Here is a 27,117-nt window from a genome sequence, read left to right on the forward strand (position 1 = left end):
TTAGAGGACTCTTCCTTGAGTCAGTGCTCAGTTGAGGAGACTTCTGTTGTATGAACCAAGAGGTCTTTCAAAATGTTGATCAGTATTGGATCAGGTTGTTGTGGGATTTTTCAGAGGCCTTAATATGCTAATGTGCATTGCCAATCTACAAGACAGGAGGAGTATCACCATGTTGTGATTCCTGAAGTTATTTGATCATCGTAGCCTATTTATATAGGACATCTCATAGGTCTAGTGTTCCATGGAGCACAGCTTTAGAAACATTGATTTATCATAACTTTGAGGCAGCCTATTGCTGGTTGAAAGATTATAACAGCTAAGGTAAAAATGGTTGTACCTTAAGTCATATTGGTCCAATTTTTGTACTCTGTGTAAGACTGTTGCACCCCATGGACACATGTTGGTATAGGAGAAGCAGCTTTAGTGTATCATGGTAATTGTGTGCGTGTGTGTGAACATGCATGAGTACATAAGTGTACGGGTGTAGAGAAAGATTGGTGGTAAAAACACAAATACAAAAATGTTTATATTGTATACAGACCATGGTAAATCCTCTATAGAAGGATATGTAGGATACATAGAGAAAGGAGATTGTGCAGGTTGCTGAAAGGCTTAGGAAAACATATTTGTACATACATGTGGGTGTTGGGACGATTCCTTTGGAGCTCTTCATAATAGTGATCTCAAGTCTTAGGTTAGGCTTATCCAGAATAATACCTAATTTTATTATTGTATATGTGTCTACAGGTGAGCTAGGTGGGTCCTGCTAATCTGGGATTAGCAGATTATATCTTGCCCTTGTATCTCTAGTCAGTTAGAAGGTCTGCCAGAAGCTGGCTGATCTGAGATGGTCATAGCTGCTGTGATTCATTTCTGTTGCATGTGGGGTCACATCCTCCAGCAGGCTCTCCCGAGTTTAGTTCACATGGCAGCAGAGGGAGTACACAGGAAGCAGGAGTACACGTCTTCTCCAGACCTTTCAGAACTGGTGCAGTCACTCTCAGCACACTGTTTTGGCCAAAGTAAGTCATGAGGCTAACCTAGTTTCAGATGAAGAACTAGACTCCACGTCTTGATGGAAGTTCTGAGAAGTCATATTGCAGTTTGGATACAGAAAGGGTTGAAAATGTGGTGCTCTTTCTTACAAATGTCATCAATAACATCATCAAGAAAGAATGCACTGCAGGACTGTCAGCCCCTGACAATGGTAAGCCTCTGACTGGTGTGAACTTTGAGCTCTACTTTTGGCCTTTTGTGGGGATATGTGTGGCTCTTTTTTTATCATTAAGCTGTCTGTGTTATATTTGTTGTTGAAGTGCCTGCTTCTTACTGCCATTTAACTGTACCCCACTCTTTTCAAATTTTACTTTGACTCACTGGCTTGGAAACCAGTTAAACAATCTCTGTGAGGGAGGTGTGGAAAGTAATTCTCAGAGCGTTTTGTGGCGTTTTGGTGACACATTTTTGCTGCTTGGAAGCTTAGCTTTTTGCTGCTAGCAAATACTGTAGAGAGGTATGTTCCTAGATTATTAGTGTGAGCTTTTAGAGAAGAGAAGTATTACTTTATCGTTTGGTTTTGATCCCCATGAATTAAAGCATTTCACACATTTCACAAGAAGTTCCAAGAAAGGGGCCGTGGATGGTGCTCCTGTTTTTTTGGCCCATTCTATCCCCAGGTCTTAACATGATTTCTAGGGCTCATCATAGATGGAATGAATGAGTAAATGCATTGATGATTTGTAGTATTTCTAAATTCAGGTAGACTTGTGAAAATCCCCAGTGCTCTCTGTGTTCTAAAAAAAGGTAGTTCAAGTAATACTTTCTTGCCTCTGAGGGGGTATTTACAAGGATTAACTAATGTCAGGAAAGGGCTTTGATATGACTAGATGAAGGGCATCCCATAACTATAATGTTTTATTGTTACAATGCCATAAAATGCTTTTTGGGACATATAGCTTACATATTTTCCATAAAATTAATCCATAAATCATGTGTAAAATGTATCAAACCCAAAAGCAATAGCTTTGACCTTAGAATTGCTGCAGCAGTAGTTTGATGATATACTACCTACTACATCAGCAGTACTCTAGAGTACATAAAATGTGCTTCCACATATTCAAAATGTGCAAACATTTAAAATGAATGACTAGATGCTTTAAAAAATGATTAAATGATTCAGAGCTTTTCGTACGGAATTGTAAGTATTTTTAAAGGCATTATTACAAATGCCACAACTTTTAGTTATTTTCACAAATCCACATGAAATACCATTCAATTCAAAATGTTCAGTAGAACTACCTTATGATTTCCTTTTTTGAAAGATAATCTTCATTTCCTGGTTTTTCTGCTTAATAGCCATATACAAATGTCCACAGAGCTTTTAATGAAATGTCAGCACACATAATCTTCTTGTTACATCTTTTTTTATGTCACCTACATGGCAAATGTAATATTCACAGTTTTTTTCAGAGAAATACTCATTTTTCCTTCTCAGTTACACTATCAAACTTATGAATAACTATGAAGGATGAAGATATATTATTATTACCAATATTGCCAAAGAGTGATTGCTCACTTGCAGTATCCTTGAAGGAACTGTTACAACTTTCTCACTATGATTTTGAAAAACACAAAAAGACTTGTGTCACAAGTAGACTTTTGTTTAAATAGGGCTATTTTGAAATACTTCTAACTTCTGTGTAGTGTCTATAGAACATCATTCTGTAAGTATTTAATCAGAATGGTGTGTGCATTCCTTCCCCAGAGGGACTTAGCAAAGCAGGAGAATATCACTGAAAGGGTATCTCTATCACAGATGCAAGGTAACCTTTAAATATTTGCATAGTGTAATACCAGACAGCAGATTTAGAGGGACAGTTATTCATCCCTACTGGATTCTTTGTCTGTCTCCCTGCCTCACAGTGGCTGGGCTGAAACTTCCTCTCTCTGTTTCCCTTTCATTATTTTAGGACTTTCTTTTTCTTTGTATTAAACAACTATTTAATTGAAATACTAGCTCCATCTGCAACTCTCATGGGATCATAACATATTTTGGCATCAACAGCTATGGGATATTGTGTCGAACCCTTAGTTTAGATCCTTATATAAAAGTGACGGCTTCTAATGATACTCAGCATGAGCCAGTGTTTCTCTTTGTTCACAAGAGCAAGGAAGATGGCACACAGTATGGTCTCTGAGTACTTCAAGCATTCAGCACAGTGACTGGCAGAAAGCATGCGATCAGTAAATGTCAGGTTGCTTCTCCTACCCAGACTCCTCTTTGCTTCTTTTTTTTAAACTGAAGTATAGTTGACATATCATATTAGTTTCAGGTGTACAGCTTCGTGATTCAACAATTATATACATTATGAAATGCTCACCATGCTAAGTGTAATTACCATCTGTCACCATACAAAACTGTTGCAGTCTTATTGACTACATTCTATATGCTGTATTTTTCATCCCCTGTGACTTGTTTTATAACTGATAGTTTGTCACTTCCCTCCCATTTGATTGAGAAAATAAAGACCATTTGGTATGAATTCCTCAAAAATTGCTCACATCATTCCCATTTTCTCTTCCTTCCCTGAGAAGAAAGTGTCATGTGTCATTATAATACTCTGTCGTCCATGAAACATCCAGTTTTCTGAGTGGATAATTTTTCTGACTCAGTGTTTGTAAAGCCTTTGTGCATTGATTGGAATAACTACTAATCATTCTTTACACTGACATAATTTTAGCTAAGTCTTCTTTTCCTAGGAGATTCTAAGCAATCTGAGCGCAGATTTAAATTTAGACAATTTCTGAAAGTCCTCTTATAATTCTGATGTCTACGTTTTCTACATAGTGGTCACTTAATGCTGAATTGAATTGTTTATATATGTAAGTACTATAAATAGTAGTATAATATTATTTGTAGTTAATACTGAATTAATATTTTATATCAGGGAGTACTATTTCAACTTGACTATTTTATATTTACATATTAAAATGATCTAAATTTAAATGAGTACTAACGTCTTTTACCTGGGCTAATGAAGAGCTGTATGAAGGTGGAGCTCATGTTTCTGAATGGAATATATGTGTGTATAGCATATTGTGATATTGTTCTTTTGTTCTAAAGGGACAGGCCTTTAGGAATCCAGTTTATTTTTCCATGTGGATATAATCTGCTGTTTTCATTTTTCACACTTGTTTGTCTGAGAAAAGGTCTTATTTTTATTTTCCAGCAAGTCTTAACCCAGGTTGGTGGGGGGTAGGGTGGGTGGTGGGTTACGGTTTTCCTTTATTCCCTACTCTCTACATCTCTCAAGAAGATAAATATGGATTTATGTGACCAGAGTACTTTCTGCACTAACAAGTTGTATATCTTAAGATTGCTTTATCACACATGTTTCCAATTGTGTGACAAGGTGGTATAAACAGTGTAGTTTATATTAGAAAATGCATGTCTTATAGAGAGTATGGAAAAGGTTATTCAGAGGACATTAAGAATAACTTTAAGGATGTTAAGGAGGACGTTTTAAATAAAGGATGATGTATAAAGCCGAATTGGTGTTGGTCATATCATCTATGAGAAGGATAATCCCAATGTTCTTATTTATATGTTAAGAATTTCATCTTATTTAATGCTTAATAAAATAAAAAAATGTTTTGTTGGTCTCTTCCTGTGGTGAATCAGTTGGATTTTTTTAACATTGTAAAACTTTTAACACAAGATGGAACCCTGACCCCATAGTGTTTCATTTCACTCTGCAGTGTGGGCTCAAGATGGTCATGTCATTATCACTAAGTTTGGAATTTAAGGGTCTGTGTGCTTAAAAATGTCCTCAAATGTTTCATGATTTTAGAAGTTCTAAGAGTAGAAAGTGATTGAAATATTTGGCATTTTCTCTATGAGATTTTTAGGCATCTTATTAAAACCTCCTCATTCAAAATCACTACAGCAAGGGGTTGAAAGCTAAATGGTCATGTTCAATCCTACTGGATGACAAGGAATCATTTGTCTGTGCTGGACAGCAGGTCTTTACTGCCCTCTGATGGACAATCCATGCTGTGGGTGACCCTGTCCCCTTTCCTGGGAAAAGAGCCTCCTCTCCTGCCTTTGGCCGCTAATAAGCACTGCAAGGCCCATGGCCTGACCAATTTCTTAGCCTTAAGACTAGCTGGGGCAGTTGGGGTATTCAGTTTGTTGAGGAAGCTTGGTTATTTTAAACTTGTGTTTCTGTGCGGGGAAATAAGATTTTGTTTTTGAGGTGTGAACAGGCAGAGTACATTCAATGCAGGGGAAGGAATCATCCCACCTGTAGTGATGGCTGGCACAAAAGGATTGAGGGCTTGGTTTCACTTCACAATGGCAATTTTGTACCTTTTAGCTTTGCCCTGCATGGCAAGCTGCACTGGAGGGCTAGCTGTTGATACAACTGTGAAGTCGACAAAATCCAGTTTGCTTTTCTGTAGGACATAAAGGTAGGTTAAGTTGTGTGCCTGTGGTCACATAGCTAGAAAATGGAGGAGCTACAGTTCAAATCCTGACTGTGATTCCAAAGTCCAGGTTATTTCCAGAGTACAGGATGAGGAAGGTAAGGTGAATCTTAATAAAGTAGCACTGAAATATATGGGGAAGGATGGCTTGAAAAATTCATATATTGAAGATTAGTAAAAATGGGGGAAAGATAAATCATGAAGTCGTATAAACATTGCTTTAGGAAGCCAGAGGTGGAACATAGAATGCTGAATAGGTATCAATGGACTTTTATTATTCTTCTTTAAAATCACATTTTAAATATGGAGAGCATAGGGGTGCCTGGGTGGCTTAGTCAGGTGAGTGTCTGACTCCTGATTTCAGCTCAAGTGATGATCTCATCATGGTTCATGGGATTGAGCCCAACATCAGGCTCTGCACTGACAGTGTGGAGCCTGCTTGGGATTCTCTCCCCGCAACCCCCCCCCCCGCCCGCTTCTCCCCCACCTCTCAAAATAAATAAAAAAACAAACTAACAAAAAGATGGGGAGCACAGGCAGAGTTTAGGCTCTTGGATCACTGTTCTGGATCTCCCCATTGTTACTGCTGGGATTCTGGATGGGTAATGGAGCTGCTTTGTAGAATGGATGAGTCACCCACCTCCCAGATTTGTGTTAAGAGACTCTTAACAGAACAAACTGAGGGTTGATCGGGGTGGGAGGGAGGAGAGGGTAGGTGATGGGCATTGACGAGGGCATCTTTTGGGATGAGCACTGGGTGTTGTATGGAAACCAATTTGACAATAAATTTCATATATTAAAATAAATAAATAAATAAATAAATAAATAAATAAATAAATAAATAAATAAAATGATATGGTGTAGACCAGTGGTTCTCACCAGTGGCAACTTTACCTCCCGGGGCATATATTTGGCAATGCCTAGAAACTGGGGGGAAGGGGTGCTGCCACCACTTCAAGGGTGTAAGGCAAGGATGGCCCTTTGTAGCAAAGAATTATCTGGCCCCAGATGTCAAATGCCAAATTTGAGATTGATGCTTATGTAGACCAAGAGCCTAGTAACAGACAGTATCTCCCACATGTACCTGTTACTTATTTATTTATTTATTTAATCTTTTTTTTAAAGTTTATTTATTTATTTACTTATTTATTTTGAGAGAGACAGAGACACCATGAGCAGGGGATGGCAGAGAGAGAGAGAGAGGAGAGAGAGAGAGAGAGAGAGAGAGAGAGAGAGAGAGAGAGAGAGAGAGAAAATCCCAAGCAGGCTCCACACTGTCAGTGCAGAGCCTGATGCAGGGCTCGAACTCATGAAACCGTGAGATCATGACCTGAGCCCAAACTGAGAGTTGGACACTTAACCGACTGAGCCACCTAGGTGCCCCTGGACCTGTTACCTATTACGTGCCCATTGTGTGCCAAGCACTGAGTCAAGAGCTTTTCATGTATCATATCTGTTCTTACCAGCCTATAGGTTGAACTGATTGAAAATCAAGGCAAAAAGTGCTGCTGAATGTTACAGAGTGCTCCATGACAAGATCAAGATTTGGACTCAAGTCTGTATAGCTCCAAAACACTTTCTATAAGCCTACTTTCTCCTGTTTTAAAGAAGTTACTGTCATTGACTCTTTGCTTTAAGTGTTTGGAAGAATCAATGAACATAAGCATTTAAGAGTAGTTTGTCAGACGCTGTGTGCAGAGTCTTGCCCACTGTGGGGTGTTTCTCTCCATTTACCAAGACCAGATGGTCAGGTAAGATGTTGATTTTTTGGTTAGAGGTAGCTGTCATTGCCCCCTGCTCCTTAGTCTACTCAGGTAAGGCTCCCAGAACACTGCCAAATTGTTCACATCTGTAGTCACCCCCAGGGTAGAACTAAAGGTCTGGCAGCACTGTGGGTGACACTCTTCCCCTGTTGCTTACTGCAGTTGTCAAAAGAAAGAAGCAGGTCAGAGAGGAGTGGTGCTGTTTCACTCCCAGAAGGGACTCTTCAGTGAGAATTACAGAGGCTAGACAATGCTTACAAATGTATTCTTTTAATGTTTATTTATTTGAGAGAGTGCGAGTGCACGCACAAGCAGGGGAGGGGCAGAGAGAGAGGGAGATACAGAATTTGAAACAGGCTCCAGGCTCTGAGTTGTCAGCACAGAGCCCAATGCAGGGCTCAAACTCACAAACCGTGAGATCATGACCTGAGCCCAAGTGGGACGCTTAACCCACTGAGCCACCCAGGCGCTCCTTCCTGCAAATGTATTCTAATGGAAAGGCAGACAGGAGAGCTGTGGGGGTCACCAAACTCCCCCCGCCCAGCTGAGTATGAAAGCTAATTTTGATCCTTCCTTTCTCCTCAGTGAGCAAAGAAGTAGCATTATCTCTTCTGGAACCCAGTAGATGGGTTGTCTGACATATCCCATGGCTCATGTGGTCAACTGGAAAAAAGCAAAGGAGAGAGATTCATGCTGAGACTACATTTGTCTTGAAGTAGAGAAAAAAAAACACCTCAAGTAAATCTTAATGTAGATTAGGAAGTGTGGACTTCCAATTACTTCAAAGTGGCATAGGCTTTTGATAATGTGTTTCATCAGGATAGGAATTATGAGGTGCTCAGACTAATTCTCTGAAATCACAAGGGGATAAAGAGTTCTAATAGCTTGTTACAGTAAGAGCCCAGGGAGTACAATGTTATGGTCCACATTAAATCTCCATCTCTAGACCATGAATTACATACTGATTTTGGGAGAAGAGAAATATAATAGAGGGTAGATTGACAGTGAATGTAAATTAATAATTGTTTGCACGATTCAGAAATATCTTTTTGTGCATCATCAGTTTCTGTGTGGTCTCTGTGTGGAGAAAGAACTGACGTTCCTTAAGTATTGGATATTAGTACCCTGATGTTTATGTATATATGTATGTATGTATGTTTATTAGTACCCAGAAGCACAGTCTTTTAACCAAGGGGAATAGTTACCCGTTTGTTTGGATAAGAAGGAAGAGGAGCAGAAAAAGACTCCTTGAGTTTATTGGTGGTGGGACAGGGATGGGGATGCTGATAAGCAGTACCTTCTGTCATTGGGCAAAGCATTCTAGTGCTGGGTATAGATTGGAACTAATGAAATATCATAAGAGGTTAACAGAATCAACAGGCAACATGCACATATGTGTATGTATGTGTATATGTGTTTACAGCCTTACACACAAACTCATGCATACATATTATATCTAATATGATTATATAATATAATCTGTTATATTACATATACATTTATATATACTACATAATAAATACATACAGAAATATATAATGTATATCATGCATAGGAAATAGAATTGGCTTAAATACTTGTTACACAATATAAATTAGTATTATGTGTACTATATATTTAATACAATGTATAATACAATATAAATGTAGTTATGTAAATATATGCTATATCCTTAATATAATATATACTATAATTGATTTCTATATACATACATATATATATTTATGTATATATAAATCAATTCTTTTGATTGCGTGCTACAGAATATCAAGTTCATGTAGTGTTCTTGCATGGAATACAGAGTCAATAAAGCTGTGTTCTAAACTTAGAATCTGATTACATTACTATAATTATCCTATGATTCACTGTGTGGCCAGTAAAGTACATCTTGTCATATCCTGAAGTAAAATCTAGCACAGCACAAGCTATGTTTGAAATGACATCGAAAATCTAACAATTAGAGACGTGTAGCATATGCAAGACTTTTTTATTGGGCTGCAGATTAGTGGCACGCTCAGTGATTGCTTTAAATCAGTTCGTGCCTTCACAACATTAAGCCTTGTCCCTCTTCCATGCACTTTGATCTAGTGTCTTAGGTCTTTGAAATTGCTCAGCTAACACCTAACAGATAGGTGGATCTCTGCTGTGTGTTTTCTGTCTTGTTCTTTGTGAACAGGTGGCAGATCTTAGATTTATCCTGGTGTGTTCTTTACTTTGTGGTTTTGTGTGTTTTGTTTTGCAAGGATGTGAATGCCAGGCTGTGGATTGAAAGTTGCATTTTTAACTTCACCTTATGGTGTGGATCCTAAAGTTAAAATTATGATTTTATTTCATATTAATTAAGATCATTAAGGTTAAAAACTAGGGTCCATCACCTCATCTAGCAAGGGAAAAGCATCACACATGCAAAATATGTTTATTTTTTTCCTCCAGGAAAAAACTGACATAGGGAAAGAAGTTTATGAAGTGTTGCACCCTAGGGATACATTCTTTGGGATTCACGATGTATATTTAGATAGCTTTGAGGACTCCTAAAAAGAGAAAACTTGAATTTTTTTTAACTCTGCATTGTTCACAAATTTATTTAATAACAATGCTCTTCTCTCTGTACTGATCTTAAAAGATGCAGCTGTTCCACTGAAAACATTTTGGGATTTCTTGAATGATAATATGTTTTCTTCAGCAGGAATCAGATGAAGTGGTTACTAAAGGAAAGGCCAGGAGGCAACCCAATACTACCTTATCCCCAGAAGTTGTTAAAATCTGGCATTTTTTTCAACCATCTGTGTACTAACATTAAGCCTATCAAATAATAAAGCTACTTTACAATAATTATTATTTTTGTGGTGTAAATGTAAACTACTCCCATAACTCAGATGACATTTCCACAGTTCACTTTCATTGTAAATTGAATTTGCTCAAAGCACTCTGGGAAATTCCAGTCATGCAGGGGAGGAGGAGGCTAAAAAGAGTTGACACAGGCTTCAGGCCACTGCCTCGTGCTCACCCAGCTACAAAAGGGTAATGAGGATAGATTTTCTCAGTATGTTATTGAGCCAAGGGCCTGAATATCCTATGGTGCTGTCAGTTCATGGGCTGGTGGGGTATGTGTTTATTATTGCTTCTCTGATTCCTGTAATTATTATATGTGGTGGTGACTATTGTAGTGGGTACTTACCTCAGCAAAAACTTCAGGTGTGCAAGAAATAATTTTGTCAGCTAACTTTGGTTATTTATTTTGAGCTCGTCGTACCACCAAATGGGTCCCCCATTTTTTCCTTTGGACCCCAGTTTTCTAGCCATCCATTTATACTGGTCCCCACTTAGAAGGCCCTTATTCCTGATAGGCTGGCTGACTCTAGAATTCTATGCTGTGTTTCGTCCTTTGTGCTACCTTCCCACTGTGCTGAGCCTGTGGATCTGTGGGAGGTGCTCAGTGGTCTTAGCCTTCTCTGCCTGGACAGCCCAGGCTGCCATTTCCTTTCTGGGGAAGCAAGCTACATGATCTCCTTGTCTCTGTTACTAACACTAACATCTCTGCTCTTATCAGTCTTACTCCAGACACGAGAAAGGGGCAGGGAGGAAGTTTTTTATTTTCAAGCTAGGAGTTATTTGTCAGGGGAAGGGCATCCCTCCCTGAGAAACATCTAACATAACCTTCTTAACGGACAAGACTTCTGGTAACACAAAAGCCAGAATCAAGTTGGGCTGTGTTCATTCTCAAAAGTGTCTCAAAAAAAAAATTTTTTTTCCATCACCTTCTAATTAAAATCTCTGTTTCTGTAAATGAAATATACTTCTGAAACATGTTTCTCCCATCCCCCAATCCCACACAAAGACTTGGTCTCTGACCCAAACTCCACCCTTTGGAATAACAATGCTTCTCAAAATTGCATTAGGGTTTGAGCAGGAAGACATTTTACACAGAATCCTTCAGGGTCTAGCCAGGGACATGCATCCTGGCAGGTTTCTAGGGTTTCCTTCTGCTTCCTTCCCTTCCTCAGGCAGAGGAGTGGTCCAAATTAACAGTCTGTAAGTGCACTTTCCCAGACCCTTCCCTTCTTAGGCCTTTCCCTGGGCATCTGAGAGTGTAATTATATCAACAAACTCTGAAGAGACTACATTCACTCTCTTTTCATTTCTTCTGCCAGTTTTCCTGAAATTGGAAATTTAAGGCAGCTGGGAGTTCTGAAAATTAGCCTACTTTGTGAGGCTGCTTTGAGGACTGAGTGACATGATTGTTACAAAGCGTTGAGCACACTGTCTTCCCACAGTTTCTGTAGGCCTGCTGCTGCTGTTATTCTACTGGAGCTGTAACCACCGTGATAATTTGATCCCTGGCCACTTTTTAGTTTTGTTAGTAGGCAGGGATGATAGGATCCAATATGTAATTCTCTGAGAAAAAAAGATTTAATCCTCTGAGAAAAAAAAAAGATAATATTATTTTACTTGTTCAGCCAACTTCCTGGATCAATTAGAATATTTGAATTAGACCTATGTCCAAGGTCAAAGGTATTTCTGTAGACTTTGTATTTATTAATGTTAAAATTAGAATGCTAACCATGAGAAGACTGGGTACCCTATTCCTCAGTGCAGGGGCTTTGTGGAGTCTGGACAGAAGGGGCCCAGAGAGTTGCAGAGTTGCAACAAAGAACAATAGGCATTACGAGTACAGTTGGGATAGAAAAGTATTTAAGAATCATGTTGCACATCATGTTGGAGATTGCTTCCCTTAAACATATGCTAAGGAAACACAGAATGGACCTTTTTTCCACCCCCTCTCATTTAGGTAAAACCATCAATTCATTTGTGTGATGAGTTTGTGGTACTGACATTACTCCTAGTTATATTTAGATATGATTCTGCTTCCTACAGTGCTGTTTGCTCCAGCTTTAGTAATGGGTGGGAAGGCTAACCATATGCCAAGCACTAGGTTAGCGCTGGGAATAGAGTGGTGAGCAGGACTGACATGTTTCTGCCATCATGGAGTTTAGAATCCAGTGGGAGAGACAAGGATTAAATTACACAGTCGGATGTGTAATTACACGGGTGGTGAGTGCTTTGTGGAAGAGTAAGGTCATGCCAGAGCAGGGCAAGCATTCTCTAAGAAAGTGACTTAAGATATGAAGAGTGGGGGTGGAACATGTGATTTGGCTTTAGGAATTGTAGCCACATGTACAATTGTAGCTACATGTAGTCCCCAGGTACGGGAGGGGACTTGGAGCATTGGAGGAACTGAAAGATGACCACCATGATGGCAGAGCAGTGAGTGAACCTGGGTGGCCAGGTTATCAGGATCCTAAAGAGGTGGAAAGGGGCCAGATCAGGTAGGAACTTATATGTCATGTTAATTTTTTTTTTTAGAGGAATGGGAAGCAACTGATAAGCTTTAAGCATGGAAATGCCATATAGATGACAAGCTGCACCCAAAGTGGTACAGATTTGAATTATTAAATGATATGTGTCTGTGATATGGAGAAAGAATTGACATCAGGGGTGCAGTGGGGTGGGGCAGTACATGCTAGAAGGCCAGACAAGAGGTTACTCCTTTTGTTCATACAAGAGAAAATGGTGGTTTGGAAGAGGTTGGTACAGTGGGAATGAAGAAATATGAACAAATTGGATTGATGTTTAGGAAGTAAAACTGATGCGTGATTGATTGGATTTGATCTTTGTGAAAGAATCCTTAGGATGCTCATTAGACTATATAGGACACATAGGTATTTCTAGTGTTTCTAGATAGAAAATAATATTGTGATTATGCCACGGTACTGCTGTTTCTCAGATATTTTTTCAAATCAGTAACTTGGAAGTTATTTTTCGGATGACAAGAGTCTCAAATAGTGTTAAAATTGCTGTTTCAAAACTGAAATAATTATTTCTTTGGGAAGAAAAAAATTGGGTGAACTAGATGTTTTATCCACCAAAATGTAGCTTATGTTTTGTTCTCTCTCACTTGTTCATCATGACTATCTGCTACTAGAGAAAAGACATATTGAAAAGTAGATATACTCCATGTAACTGTTAGAGAATTGAAATTACGAAAAAAAAAATATTATCTCAAGTATGCTCCAGTGCAGTTTTTAGCCTTGGTGAAATTAATCCTTGAGTTGCTTAATGATAAATAAAATAGATGCCACCCTGTCCTTTTGCTTCATGTATTTTTAAAGCCTATGTACATAGTCTCAACATTGCTGCTTTTCCAGTGAACGTCTAGGACAACCAGCCACAAAATAGGCCTCCTTTATCAATCCCAACATGTATTGATTATTCACTGTGGAAATAGCACTTTATTCTTTTTTTTTTTTTTTTCCGAAGGAGAAGGAGTACAGCTTAAACATTTCAGCCTCCCAAGCACCTGTTCCAGTTTGCTTCTTTGAAGTATAAAGCAAACAAATTTCTGGCCCTCCTGAAGTTTAGTCACTGCTTGAGTGGCCCATAAGCTAAGGGAGAAAGTCCTTCAGAAGAACACTGTGTGGGATTCAGCTTCACTCCATTTCTGGCTTACTCTTCATTACCTTTTTTACACAACAGATACAAAACAGCTGAGTAAATGATTTTCTTCTGCTTCTCTAGGGAATCTAGAGGAATCCTTCTCTAGAGAGGGCTTAGCGGAAGCATTTATTGTAAGTAAAGTCAAAGTTGACTGGAGCCATATTTATGGGATGAGAACACCCCATAAATATCCGTTGACAGGTAGCAAAGCCCCAGGAGTTCCAGGGCCATCACCCGAGCCAGGCCATTGAGCTGAGACCAAGGCAGGCGCAGAGTCCTTTAGGCAGGAGAGGAGTGGCTGTGCCCTGAGGCCCTCACACCAGCTGCACGTAAAACAGATCCCTCTTCTAAATATAGTTTATCTAATGGGCATTGCAAGGCTTCATTTGCTCAAGAGATATGGCTACTAAAAGTAGTTAAACTGCAGTTGTGGAAAAGGCATGAGGTGGATAGAACGGAGAGTCCAGCAGCAGGGCTTCTGGGGTGTTTACTTTGAGCATGTTCTTTGACCTCATGCTCTGATGGTCTCATATAGCAAAGAAGAACAATATCAACAATGTAAAGATGGTATTAGGAAGATGGTAGGTGTTGAGAGAACTGTTACTATTATTTGCTATAGTTATTCTAGGGATGCGTAATTTCTTACTGGTGCTTGAGGCTTCGTTTGTGTGCTAATCCCCTGAAACTTGCTGGTTCTTTATGTTCTTGAACATAGCTGAGTCCGTGTTCTCAAGCATTCAAAGGCAGGAAGGATCCCATTTCACATAATAAATTGTGAAAGGTCCCTGAGAACGGCTCCAGTTGCCGGTGCAGGAGACTGAAAACTCTCAGCATTAACAGGCACTTTGTTGCTTGTGCTGTATGTGATTTTATGTAATTTTCACTTGTTTTTTATGTTTTTCCTCCTTTCACCGCGCCCCCCCCCCCCCCATCTTGGATTACAACCGTTTACAGAGTCCTTATTCCTCCCTTGCAGTCTTAGGATGTTACAATGGAAGCCAGCATAATATAGTGTAAAGATCACTGGACTGGGTGTCTGGAATGGAATTTTCCATCCCATTTCTGCTCCAAATGACTTTGTGACCTTGGGCAACTCATTGAATTTGTGTGGGCTTTGTTTCCTCCTCCAAAAACTGTGGGCTGTCACATTACCTTTCCATTCCCATATTTGAGGCAGTTAGCAGGCTGTAGGTTTTAGTGATCTGAAAAGACCCACTTTGTGTCAGAATGTAGTGAAGAATATGAGGCTTGAGATTTCCTTTTAGCTTCAGAATTTTTAGAAAGTAGAATTCAGACCAGAAATATTGATAAACAATTTTTAAAAGGTGGTTTTCTGTCTCTGTGGTGTTTGCATTAGCTGATGAGTCGTTCAGATATATTTCTAATCTGCCTTGCTGTCAAGCTACTTTTAATGGATGTTCTAGCCACTGGCAACTAATAATTTGTAATCATAAATGATAAGTAATGGAGGCACTTTGCTTTTCAGTCAGAGGCATCTGTCCACAAAGATGAAATGGGCTTAAAACGTGCTGTTAGGTGTCAAACAAAAGCACAATCATACAGAAAGAGCCTGGGATGTTAGCAACAGTGCTTGCGCTTTCTGCAAGTATAAAAATTCAGTCCAAATGCTCTGTGGTGGCCTTGCATGGAATCAGAAACTGTCTCCAAAGGTAAATCTTTATACCTATGAAAATGAAGTTACAGCTCTGAACCATTGCTGTTAAAATCTCTAATGGGAAATACTGGAATACTGTAGCACACATAGCCTTCAGACCACTGGTGTGTTTTGAAAATAGCTTTAGTATTAATAAAGGATTTTTTTGGTTCCTGTGAAAAACATAATAGAATTTTTAACTAAAATGCATTATGGTTTAAATTTTTTCTCATTGAAAACAATTTTCCATGTTTTTACATTTTCTACATTGTGTTTCTATTGATATCTGATATATAACTCAGTAATGGATATATGTAATGAACAAATTTTCTCTGTTAGTTTAGGTGGTGCTGTATGGCTTTAAGCATCCTCTTCTAGTAGAAATTATTAATTAACATGACAGATTCAGGAGGCATCTGGGTGGCTCTGTTGGTTAAGCGGCTGACTTCAGCTCAGGTCGTGATCTCATGGTTCATGAGTTCGAGCCCATTGGGCTCTGTGCTGACAGTTCAGAGCCTGGAGCCTGCTTTGGATTTGGTGTCTCCCTCTCTCTCTGCCCTTCCCCCGCTCACGGTCTGTCTCTGTCTCTCAAAAAATAAATAATTGTTTTAAAAAATGATAGATTCTGAAATGTAGACTTGAGAATGGCTATCCCTTCTAGCTTCCATCAGTGCCTCTGCCTCCAATATCTCTCTCAATTTCTGGTTTGCTGCTTTAGATCTAATGAGCTTGGAAAACCAAAACATTAAGACTACTAAACTGTGTACCAAGTAAGTATAGATAGACCTGAAGGAGAGACGGAATGTCGTCTTCAGGAGCAAATTGGCATTACATTTAGTGCCCAGATTTTGTAAGAGATACTTAATGTTTCATTTATTTTTATATTTCCAGAGTCTAATATATTACTTGTCAAGTAGCAGGTAATGAGCAACTGTTATTTTAGTGAATGAGTGCTCAGATGCCACTCTTTTCTCATTCCTTGGGTTCCTTGATGTGTTTTAGAAAGTGAGATTTCTTACATATTTTTTCACTATGCAATAGAAACATTATTTTAATTACTCCATGGTTGATGTGAAAGCCTTTTGAGAAGTGAAAGCTACTGCATAGATTTCAAGCTATTTCTTGGAGGTGAGGCATCTTACAAGTCAATGTTGTTTTATGTCACATTTGGTAATGTTGAGGTTTATGAATGCTTTGGTATAGTAATTATCCACAAATAATTTGGGTAAGGTATTAAAGCTTTGCATTGACATTCATGTCATTCCTCAACCCCATTGCCCAAGATAAAAAGAAAGCAATGTCAGGGTAATAAAAGCAGTGGTTGAAAAAAAAAAAAAGAATAGTAAAATAAACATCTCCTCCTATTGCATGAATGGTATTAAGTCAGGGTTGCTGCCTCAAAGGGTGGCAAATGGTGTGCAAAAGCTATGGAATGTGTTTATTCTCTCTGACTTCTTGAGTTCCCTTTTTCCTTTATTGTAGGTATCTCAGTGAATGCCACACCTAAAACTCAGGCATCCAGTAGGTTGTCCTAAATATGATGATTTAGATTGGGAGATACATTCATCTAAACTAATCCAGTTAAGGATAACTTAATTAAGAGAATAAAATGTGCCAGCACTTTTCTGCTTCTGGAGGAGTATTACATTAGAGCATTCGCATATTTGCGCTTTCTGCAAGAAACACAGGCAGGGGAAAAAAAAGAATCAAAGAGTCTTAAATGTGAATGTGACCCAAGAGTCCATCAGTACTACCCTTTTGTGTGCAAAGATTTTACCTTCTAAACCAAAATGTTAATGTAATAATTAAAACTGTTGTGATTTAAAAGATTTAGCAGTTTATTCTAGAACGACTATGTTTCTCATACACAAAAGGTAGTAAATTGCAGGTGAATTTTGTTTTTGCATAATGTTGGTCCAGGTAAACAAGTACTGAATTACTATTCCTGTTATACCATTAAAATATCTTCTGAGAAATGTAACACAGCATGAGTTTTAGTTTAAAGGCACATTATGTCTAATTAAACTTTTAATCCTTTACTGGTTCTAAATTTTGTTTAATTTGTATTACTTGGGGCCTGTTTTCAATTAAGGAATACCAAATGATTGATGTTTACAAGCATGGGTTTCCTATATGTTTCTTTAGATTATTATCTAAGATATATATTGTGAATATAATCACATTTTATATATATATATATATATATATATATATATATATATATATATATATATATATATAAAATTTAAAGGTGATATTCATTTTCTACAGGCAACTGCTCAAAACTTTAATATGTCCTATTTCTGAACTTGGACAAAGATACAAGATTTCTCAAACTGTAGTTCACAGCTTACTTAAATGTGCATGTTTTCTGAAATGGCAAAATCCCTCAGGGCTATGTGATTTTCACGAGTGTGTGTGTTTAAAGTTCATAGGCAAACACAACTGAATAAATCATGGAACACATTTTGCCTCTATGCCTGAGAAATGCAAATTGTTATAGGTCAATTGCTTAGAGGTCTTGTCTCCATCTTATGTGTCTTGTTTGCAATTTGTTTTTCATTTATTCCAAGCATACGCAATTCACTTTTTTATTTGCTTGTTATTTACCTGTTGTTCAGTTGTCTGCAAAGTTTGCTTTTAACATGAGGAGAAACTATTCTACCCTGACTGCGCCTTCCTAAATGTACTGACTAATGCTTATCAACATGCATGTGTCTTACCTGCCATCCTAAATTTCCGGGGCCAGAAGGGGGAAATCATTGCTCAAATACCACCTTGATTACTTGTACTCATATCCAAAGGAATACTAACTACCAGATGGGAGAGATCATAGCTAAGCTAAGAAACAGATCTGCCTTGTGATGTTAGGATCACACATACCAATGCATATGGAAAAAAACCACCACCACCACCAACAACAACAACAAAAACTCATTTCAAATGAAGGGCAGGAGCCTAAGTTTGGAGTCTCACAGATCTGGAGTCCCATTCTAGTCTACCATTTACTAGCTGTATAACCTTGGATGCACCCTGTAACTTCTCTGAGCTTAGTTTCCCCAGTTGATAAAAGGAGCATACCAGCCCCGTGTCAGAACACTGTTGTAAGAAACAAGAAAGGAAGGAAGGCACTGAGCAAATTGCTTGTGGTATATGACAAAGCAGTTCTGTGTTATTGTTGTTGTTGTTTTTAAATGTCTTGATTTGTGGTGTAAATACATCATGGTTGATTTCAAATTATGAATGATTTAGCAACCACTTGGTAAAATTCTTGAATATGTAACAGTCTTCTGCTATCATCCCAGCCTACGACAGCACTGCTAGCCCTTAACAAATGGTAATAATTATTTCTTAATACGTATATTTTGTCTTCCATTGATCTAAGAAATTTTTTGCTGTTTGGTGTATTTCTTTGTAGATGGGAGAATGTGAAAACTAAGGGAAGAATAGTAATGTACAAGGTTTAAAATATTAATGATTTCAAATAACAAAAAAGAGCTACCTTAACAGTTTTGAAAGTAAGCAAAAAACTTAGAACAAGAAGGAAACATTTTAATAATAAGAAAATATGTTAGTAAAATGGTTTAAGAGTAAGAATAATGATCACTTTGTAAGGTGTTCTAGATGAATTAAATTTAGTATTACATTTTTCAGATTGGTTAGAAATGGTTTGATTTTTCTGGTCTTACTTTCTTTACACACACACACATACACACACACACACAAAGTCCTAAGGGAAAAGTTGCGTGTATTTCCTACATTAACAAATAAAGGTAAGCAGACAGCCATTATTTAAAAACCTAGTACTTAGAAAATGAGCATCTTTCAATTTTATCTGGTAACTGTTTTATTTTATTCAAGACTGATTTTAGATTTTAAAATTTGCTAAATGGATATATCTTTTTTTTAATTTTAGTTTATTTATTTTGAGAGAGAGAGGGAGAGAGAAGGAAGGAGAGGAAGAGAGAGAGGGAGTGAGAGAGAATTCCAAGCAGGCTCTGCACTGACACTAATCGTGAGTGAGATCATGACCCGAGTCGAAATCAAGTGTTGGATGCTTAACCAACTGAGCCACCCAGGTGCCCCTGGAGTATTTCTTTACTGAGTAAACATGGTGATTTTTTTGGGGGGCACTAATAAAAATTTGCACAGTCTGCCATGATGGACAAGGGATGGCATACTTGAACTGAGATTGCTCCAGAGCATCTGGACACATGAAGCCTTTAAATGACTTGCATGTAGCAATGAACATCTCAACTTACAGAGTACAAAATTGTGGATGATCTAGGAGAAAAATCACCAGAATCCAGGGCAGTTGATGAAATCGGCCTGAGCTGAGAGTTCCATTTTTCATGTGCATTTACTGTGTCATGAGCTGGGGCACCACGCCTAGGAAATGTGTGGGCAAAGTCAAGGGCATTGTGGTGAGTAAAAGCTGACTTACTTCAATGAAACTTCTGTGCCCACTTCAGCAAGAGGAGTCTCCAGGATGAGGACACTGAAAGGACCTGAGGGTATTTTCTCCGTTAATCTCACTTACAAAGTGACAAGTCATTGGCATAGTGGGTCTGCATAACCAGATAGGGCTGTGAGGAAGAACTGGGAAGACTGCACATTAGAACCCCAAAACTGATGTCCTGTTAAAGTGATAGATCCTCACTGCAGCATTTGGCCCCAAATGCAAGTACCTGTTTCTCTGAGGATATATATGTCTCTTCCTAAATGCATGTGACTATGCACACATTACTGTTCCTAGAAATATAATGTGTGGACATGGAAACAAAGTCCATGAAGTAGTTAAATGGCATTTGGACATTTGGGGTGTTTGATCAGATTTGGGGAAAGACAGAAAGACTGCATCTTCTTTCCCTTACCTATGTAAATTGTTTCTTGGGGTGTGAATTACCTTTATTATTATCACAACCTAGTGTAGGGGCAAAGGTTACATGATTGAGCTGATAAAATTTTCTTGCATTCATATTACATATTTAAGTAAAGTGAAAGAGAGGAAAGTATTTTCTTTCCAACTGACATAAAATGTGCTTACTTGCCATCCTTATGAAGTTGTATCATCAGCCTTCTGGATAAGGCTGGCTGGTATGTCTTCAGATCAGATGCAAAACAATGTGAGAAACCTCAATGGACACTCTTTGTCTGTTTCTTCGTGGGACTCTTTCTCATGAAAATGTGTTCAGTAATTAAAAGAAGTGGCATATTATTAACCAATGTTGGAAGCTTTACCCGGAATCATTACCTGTCGAAAATCCAAGGGGGTATATTTCAGGGATTGTGGGGGCAGTTCAATAGTGCTGTTGCTGCTTTTATTACATCCTCCCCCATCAGATATTTTCTTTTTCATGCAATTCACTCTGCAAGCAAAAACCAAAAGCGGGGACATCTATTAAGTGAGTGAAAATATATTTAGGATACTTTGGCAAGTTATTTTTTAAAAACGTATTTCTCTTCTGAGCCACCTGCAGTATTGAGCTGAAGGCTTAGAAAGATGAGAGACTCTTCTTTATTAAGATCCTGGGTTTAGGGCTTTTCTTTGAGATCAAACATTGTCTACCTAGAAAGTATTAATATTGAGTTAGATATATAGGCTTTGGAATGTAGCGATTATAATGATACCAATCATTTATTACGTGTGCATTGTCTGCTTGGCACCACATTGTACCACTGATCCTCAGAACAGTTCTGCAAGTCAGTGCTTTTATTCTTTCGCTTATGTAGTTAAGGAAACTAAGGCTTACAAATGGAAGTAATTCATCCAAGTTTACATTGCTGGTAAGAGAGGGAGAGGGGATTTCAACAAAGGCAGACCGATGCAGCGTCCACACTCTTCACAACTAAATTAAACCTCCACTCAAGTTCATAATTTCATACTGGTTGTGTTGGGAAGTGTGCAGACTGACCCATTTTTGTGTGGAGGGCCGCATGGAATGTCTGAGTAATTGACATCCTTGTCTTTGTGCCTGTAGGCCCCTGGGGAAGGTGCGCAGGAGACTGTGGACCAGGAGGAGTCCAGAGTCGTGCACTGTGGTGTTTCCACTTGGAAGGGTGGACGAGTCACGTCTCCAACTGTGATGAGAACAGCAGGCCTCCAAAGGAAAGAAGCTGCTTCCGAGTCTGTGATTGGCACAGTGACCTCTTCCAGTGGGAGGTCTCTGACTGGCACCATTGTTTGCTCGCCCCTTCCAGCCTCGGCCAAGCCGAGCCTCGGCCTGAGGAGTGTGTGACAGCGCAACATGGGTTACAGCACCGGACTGCGCGTTGTATTCAGAAATTGAACAGAACCGTGGCTGGAAATGAAATATGTGAACACTTTGTCCCACGGCCCCCCACAGAGCAAGCTTGCCTCATTCCCTGCCCCCGGGATTGTGTTGTATCTGAGTTCTCACAATGGTCCGAGTGTAGCAAGGGATGTGAGAAGCGATTGCAACACAGAACCCGGGCAGCCATCGCTCCCCCTCTCTATGGCGGTTCTCAGTGTCCCAATCTGACTGAGTCAAGAGCCTGTGACACTCCCGTTTCCTGTCCTCTTGGAGAAGAGGAGTATACTTTTAGCCTTAAAGTTGGACCATGGAGTAAATGTAGGCTGCCTCATCTTAAAGAAATTAACCTAAGCGGAAGAACTGTTCTGGATGTTAGCTCTGATTCAAAGGAGCGAGTAACCTTTAGACATCAGAGTTACAAGCCACATCACCATTCCAAGCCCTGGGACTTAGAGATCGGTTATCAAACTCGGCAGGTCTGGTGCACCAGAAGTGACGGAAAAAATGCTATGTTAAGGTAGGAGGCCTTCAGTGTTTATATCTTTGCTTCACCTAGGTATTTTACAACATAATTTTATAAGATATATTATTTCCTACAAAGGGATAATTATAACCAGGTTGGGGATTTGGGTTTTTAGAAGTTTAATTTAAGAGGCTTTCAATTTCAATTGTGAACATTTCAGAGTATAGACCAGGCAGAGCTCTGAATTCTTACATAATTAATAGTACAACTACATAGGATAAGGCATGCATTTCCACATTTTATCAAAGTGTCAACAAGTTTAAAAAAAACATTTATCACTATAGTAATAGAAGACTAAACCTTTCTTTATAATCATAAAAATTCAAATTGACTCTCAAACTTGGGATAGAAATTATGCAAAAATTATCATTTTTCATAATCATGTTTTTTAAAAAAAAATTTAATTCTTATCTATTTTTGAGAGAGAGAGAGAGACAGAGCATGAGTGGGAGAGGGGCAGAGAGAGAGAGAGAGAGAGAGAGAATCCAAAGCAGGCTCCAGGCTCTGAGCTGTCAGCACAGAGCCCAACACAGGCCTGGAACTCACGTACCGTGAGATTATGACCTGAGTCGAAGTCGGTTGCGTAATCCAGGCACCCGGTATTCATGTTTTTTAAACTTGGTTTTGTTTACTTTTGTTTTCATGTTTAAGAAGATTCTCTAACATTTTAGTGGTAGATTTTTTATAGTAGTAATAATAACAGTAAGTTAATGTAAGAATGCTTTCTATGACATCGATTTGAAAAACATATTACCTTGCACGGCAATAATTAGAATTGCAGACCTATAGAGGGAATGGACTAAAAGTTTTAAAAAGAATAGTTAAGGCTGTTAGTGCTTAAAAGTTATTTGTAATTGTTCTACTTTAAATTGTAGTACAGAAAAATCATGACCGAGGTATATAGAAATATGCCCAAAGTAGTATTTGTTTAATTTTCCCCAGAAGGTCTTAAAGCACTGGTATGTTACCAAGTTTTTCCAAATTTAAATGCCTTTCAGTAAGACGTATATTACAAAATAGTGAAACACTCATCTCTAGAATTAATCATTATCACCAGTTACTGTTTTCTCAGAATCCACAGCTGGCTGGGAGAGGCTCAAAAGACTACCTCTGCTATTCAAGAACAAAATAATGTGATGATTGTTTCTTGTTTCTTTCATTTTTATTTTTCATTTGACTTCACAAATGAGCATATTTCATCTTTGATGCTTCATTCTGATTTATGCCATATGCGGTTGGCAAGTCCATTGAAGAGTGATTTTCTGCCTTTTATTGCCTGCCTCTGTGAAGCCCAAAAGATTAAGCAGATGATTTGGGTGATTATTGTTTGAATGCATATGTGGGATTCTATAAAGACATTGTTTTCTTAATATTCCAGAGAATGTGTTCAGTTTTAGTTTGCTTGTGTTTGCCATGTTGTTTTTCTTTGTTTTAAATTAAGAGACTTTGTTTTTTAGAGTAGTTTTAGATTTACAGAAAAATTGAGTGGAAAATACAGTTTCCATATAGCTTCTCCTCACTCCCCTCCACACATACAGTATGGTACACACTTCTTGTACCAGTGTAGTGTGTTTGTTACCATTCGTGAGCCAGTATCAACATATTGTTATAGTCTGTAGTTTAATTAGGATTCACTGTGTTGCACATTCTATGGGTTTGGACAAATGTATAATGATATGTGTTCATAACTACTGTATCATATAGGATAGTTTCATGGCCCTAAAAATCTGTGCACCACCTATTGGTCCCACCTCTCCTCTCCCCAGTTCCCTGGCATTCAGGGATCTTTTTACTGATGGCATAGTTTTATCTTTTCCAGAGTGTTATATAGTTGGAATGATACAGTATATAGCTTTTCTTATTGGCTTCTTTTGCTTAGCAATATGTATTTACGATTCCTCCATGTATGTCCATGGCTTGATAGCTTGGTTCTTTTTATCACTGAATAGTGTTTGTTGGTTTACAAACTATCCCTGTATACATAGAGCAGGGAGAGACCGAAGGAAGAGACAGACCACTCCGGATTGGGAGGTGGCAGTTTAGTAAGCAAGAGAACTTACTAATAAGGCTTGTCTTGAGTGGCTGCAAGATGAGTAGGTATCTGCACCCATTGCTAAATCTTAAAAGTTTATATAGAGGCCTTAATTGGTTTCCATCACATATACCATCTAGATGTTCTCAAAAGACCTTACTCCTTTAAGACCATGTACTTAGAGCAGCTCCCACTGTGTACAGAGCATATATTCCAAGGACAAGCAAAGGGGTGAGGAGCCTCCAAACGCCTGAATCTAGCCTGATGGTCAACTGGCAGTCACATCCTCTTGATTACCTCCTCCAACAGTATTCTGTTCTATGGATATATCACAATTTGTTATCCGTTCACCTGTTGGAGGACATCTTGGTTGCTTCCAAGTTTTGGCAATTATAAATAAAGCTTCTGTAAACATTCATTTGGAGATTTTTATGTGAACATACATTTTCAACTAATTTGGAGAAATACCAGTGGGCACTTTCCTACATATTGCAGTGAGAATTGTTTCATTTTGTAAGAAACTGCCAAACTGTCTTCCAAAGTGGCTGTATCATTTTGTATTGCCACCAGCAATAAATGAGCAATCCTACTGCTTCACATTCTGGCCAGCATTTGCTATTGTCAGTATTTTGGATTTTAGCCATTTTTAATAGGTGTATAGTGGTATCTTGTTTTAATTTGCAGTTCCTTAATCACTTACGATGTTTGGCATCTTTTCATATGCTTAGTTGCCATCTGTAGATCTTCCTTGGTGAGGTGTCTGTTCAGATCTTTTGTCTATTTTTTGAGTTGTTTTCTTATGGTTGAGCTTTACAAATTCTTTGTGTACTTTGGATACCAGTCCTTTATCAGATATATGTTTTGAAAATATTTCCTTCCAGTTGATGACCCCCTTTTCATTCTCTCAACAGTGTCTTTCACAGAGAAGTTATTTTTTGTTTTGTTTTAATCTTAGTGAAGTCAAACTTATCAATATTTCTTTCATGGATCATTCTTTGGTGTTGCATCAAAAACAACAACAAATTCTCTAAACCTAAGATCAACTAAATTTTCTCCTATATTGTTTTCTAGGAGTTTTATAGTTTTACATTTTACATTTAAATCTATGATCCAGTCTGAGTTAACTTTTGTGAAAGGTATAACGTTGGTGTCTGTATTCTTTTTTTTTTTTTTTTTTTTTTTTTGCGTGTGGATGCCCAGCTATTCTAGTACCTTTTGTTAAAAAGACTCTCCTTTTTCTATTGAACTTCCTTTGCTCCTTTGCCAAAGATTAGTTGACTATATTTATGTGGATCTATTTCTGGGCTCTCTGTCTTTAGTCCATTGATCTATTTATCTATTCTTTGCCAATAAAACAATGTATTAAATACTGAAGATTTATAGTAAGTCTTGAAGTTGGGTAGTTTCAGTCCTCTGAATTTGTTCTTTTTTTAATATTGTATTATCTATTCTGTATCCTTTGTTTTTCCATGTAAACTATAGAATCAGTTTTTTTTTCAATATCTACAACATAACTTGCCAAGATTTTGATTAGGATTGCTTGTAGTGTATGGATTAATTTGGGAAGAAATAACTTTTTTTTTAATGTTTATTTATTTTAGAGAAGGAGGGAGAGATAGAGAGTGGGCAGGAGAGGGGCAGAGAGAGAGGAAGACAGAATCCCTAGCAGACTCCATACTGTCAGCGCAGAGCCTGATGTGGGGCTCGAACCCACGAACTGTGAGATGATGATCTGAGCGAAACCAAAAGTTGGAAGCTTAACTGAATGAGGCACCTAGGTGCCCCAAGAAATAACATCTTGATAGTGTTGAGTCTTCTTTTCCATGTACCTGCAGTATTTCTCCATTTATTTACATCTTTGATTTCTTCATCAGAGTTTTATACTTTTTCTCATGTACATTTTGTATCTATTTTTTTAGATTGATACTTAAGTATTTCATATTTTTGGTGCCAATATAAATGTATAGTGTTTTAAATTTCAAGTTGTAGTTTTTAATGGCTTGTGTATAAGAAAACAATCAAGTTTTATATATTAACCTGTGTTCTGCAACCTTGATATAACCACTTATTAGTTCCAGGACTTTATGTTGTTATTGTTAAGATTCTTTGGGATTATCTATGTAGATAAGCATATCATTTGCAGACAAAGGAAGTTTTATTTCTTCATTTCCAATCTGTATACTGCTCTTCTTTTTCTTTCTCTTTCTCTTTCCTTTCCTTTCTCTTTTCTTTTCTTCCCTTTTCTTCTCTCTTTTCTTTTCCTTTCTTTTCTTTTCTTTTCTTTTCTTTTCTTTTCTTTTCTTTTCTTTTCTTTTCTTTTTTTCTTTCAATTCTCAAGTTAGTTAACATACAGTGTAATCTTAGTTTCAGGAGCAGAATCCAGTGATTCATCTCTTACATATGACACCCAGTGCTCATTCTGAAAAGTGTCCTCCTTAATGCCCATCACCCATTTAACACCTCCCCCTCAACCAATCCTGTTTTTTCTCTGCATTTAAGAGTCTCTTATGGTTTTCCTCCCTGTTTTTATCTTATTTTTTCTTCCCTTCCCCTATGTTCATCTGTTAAGTTTCTCAAATTCCACATATGAGTGAAATCATATGATCTCTTTTTCTGACTTATTTTACTTAGCATAATACCCTCCAGTTCCATCCACGTTTTGCAAATGGCAAAATTCCATTCTTTTTCATCACTGAGTAGTATTCCATTGTATGCATATGTATATACATACAATTGTATGCACATATGTATGTGTTGTATTGTACATTGTATGTACATCTTATTAATCCATTCTTCAGTTGATAGACATTTAAGCTCTTTCAATAATTTGGCTATTGTTGATAGCTGCTATAAATATTGGGGTACATGTGCTGCTTGAAATCAGCATTTTT

The 27,117-nt window shown here is 38.0% G+C and overlaps 1 protein-coding gene across 10 annotated transcripts in view; it reads left to right on the plus strand.

The window, feature by feature from the left end:
- The window catches only part of THSD7B (thrombospondin type 1 domain containing 7B), a 1,235,876-nt gene that overhangs the window by 636,552 nt on the left and 572,207 nt on the right, over positions 1-27,117 (plus strand). For all 10 annotated transcript variants that reach the window (XM_053214974.1, XM_053214976.1, XM_053214972.1 and 7 more), the window contains one exon: positions 21,378-22,188. In XM_053214974.1, coding sequence (XP_053070949.1) covers positions 21,378-22,188 — 811 coding nt within the window. The remainder of the gene's footprint in view (positions 1-21,377; positions 22,189-27,117) is intronic.

Source organism: Acinonyx jubatus, chromosome C1 (genome assembly GCF_027475565.1).
Source record: "Acinonyx jubatus isolate Ajub_Pintada_27869175 chromosome C1, VMU_Ajub_asm_v1.0, whole genome shotgun sequence".
Taxonomy (NCBI): domain Eukaryota; kingdom Metazoa; phylum Chordata; class Mammalia; order Carnivora; family Felidae; genus Acinonyx; species Acinonyx jubatus.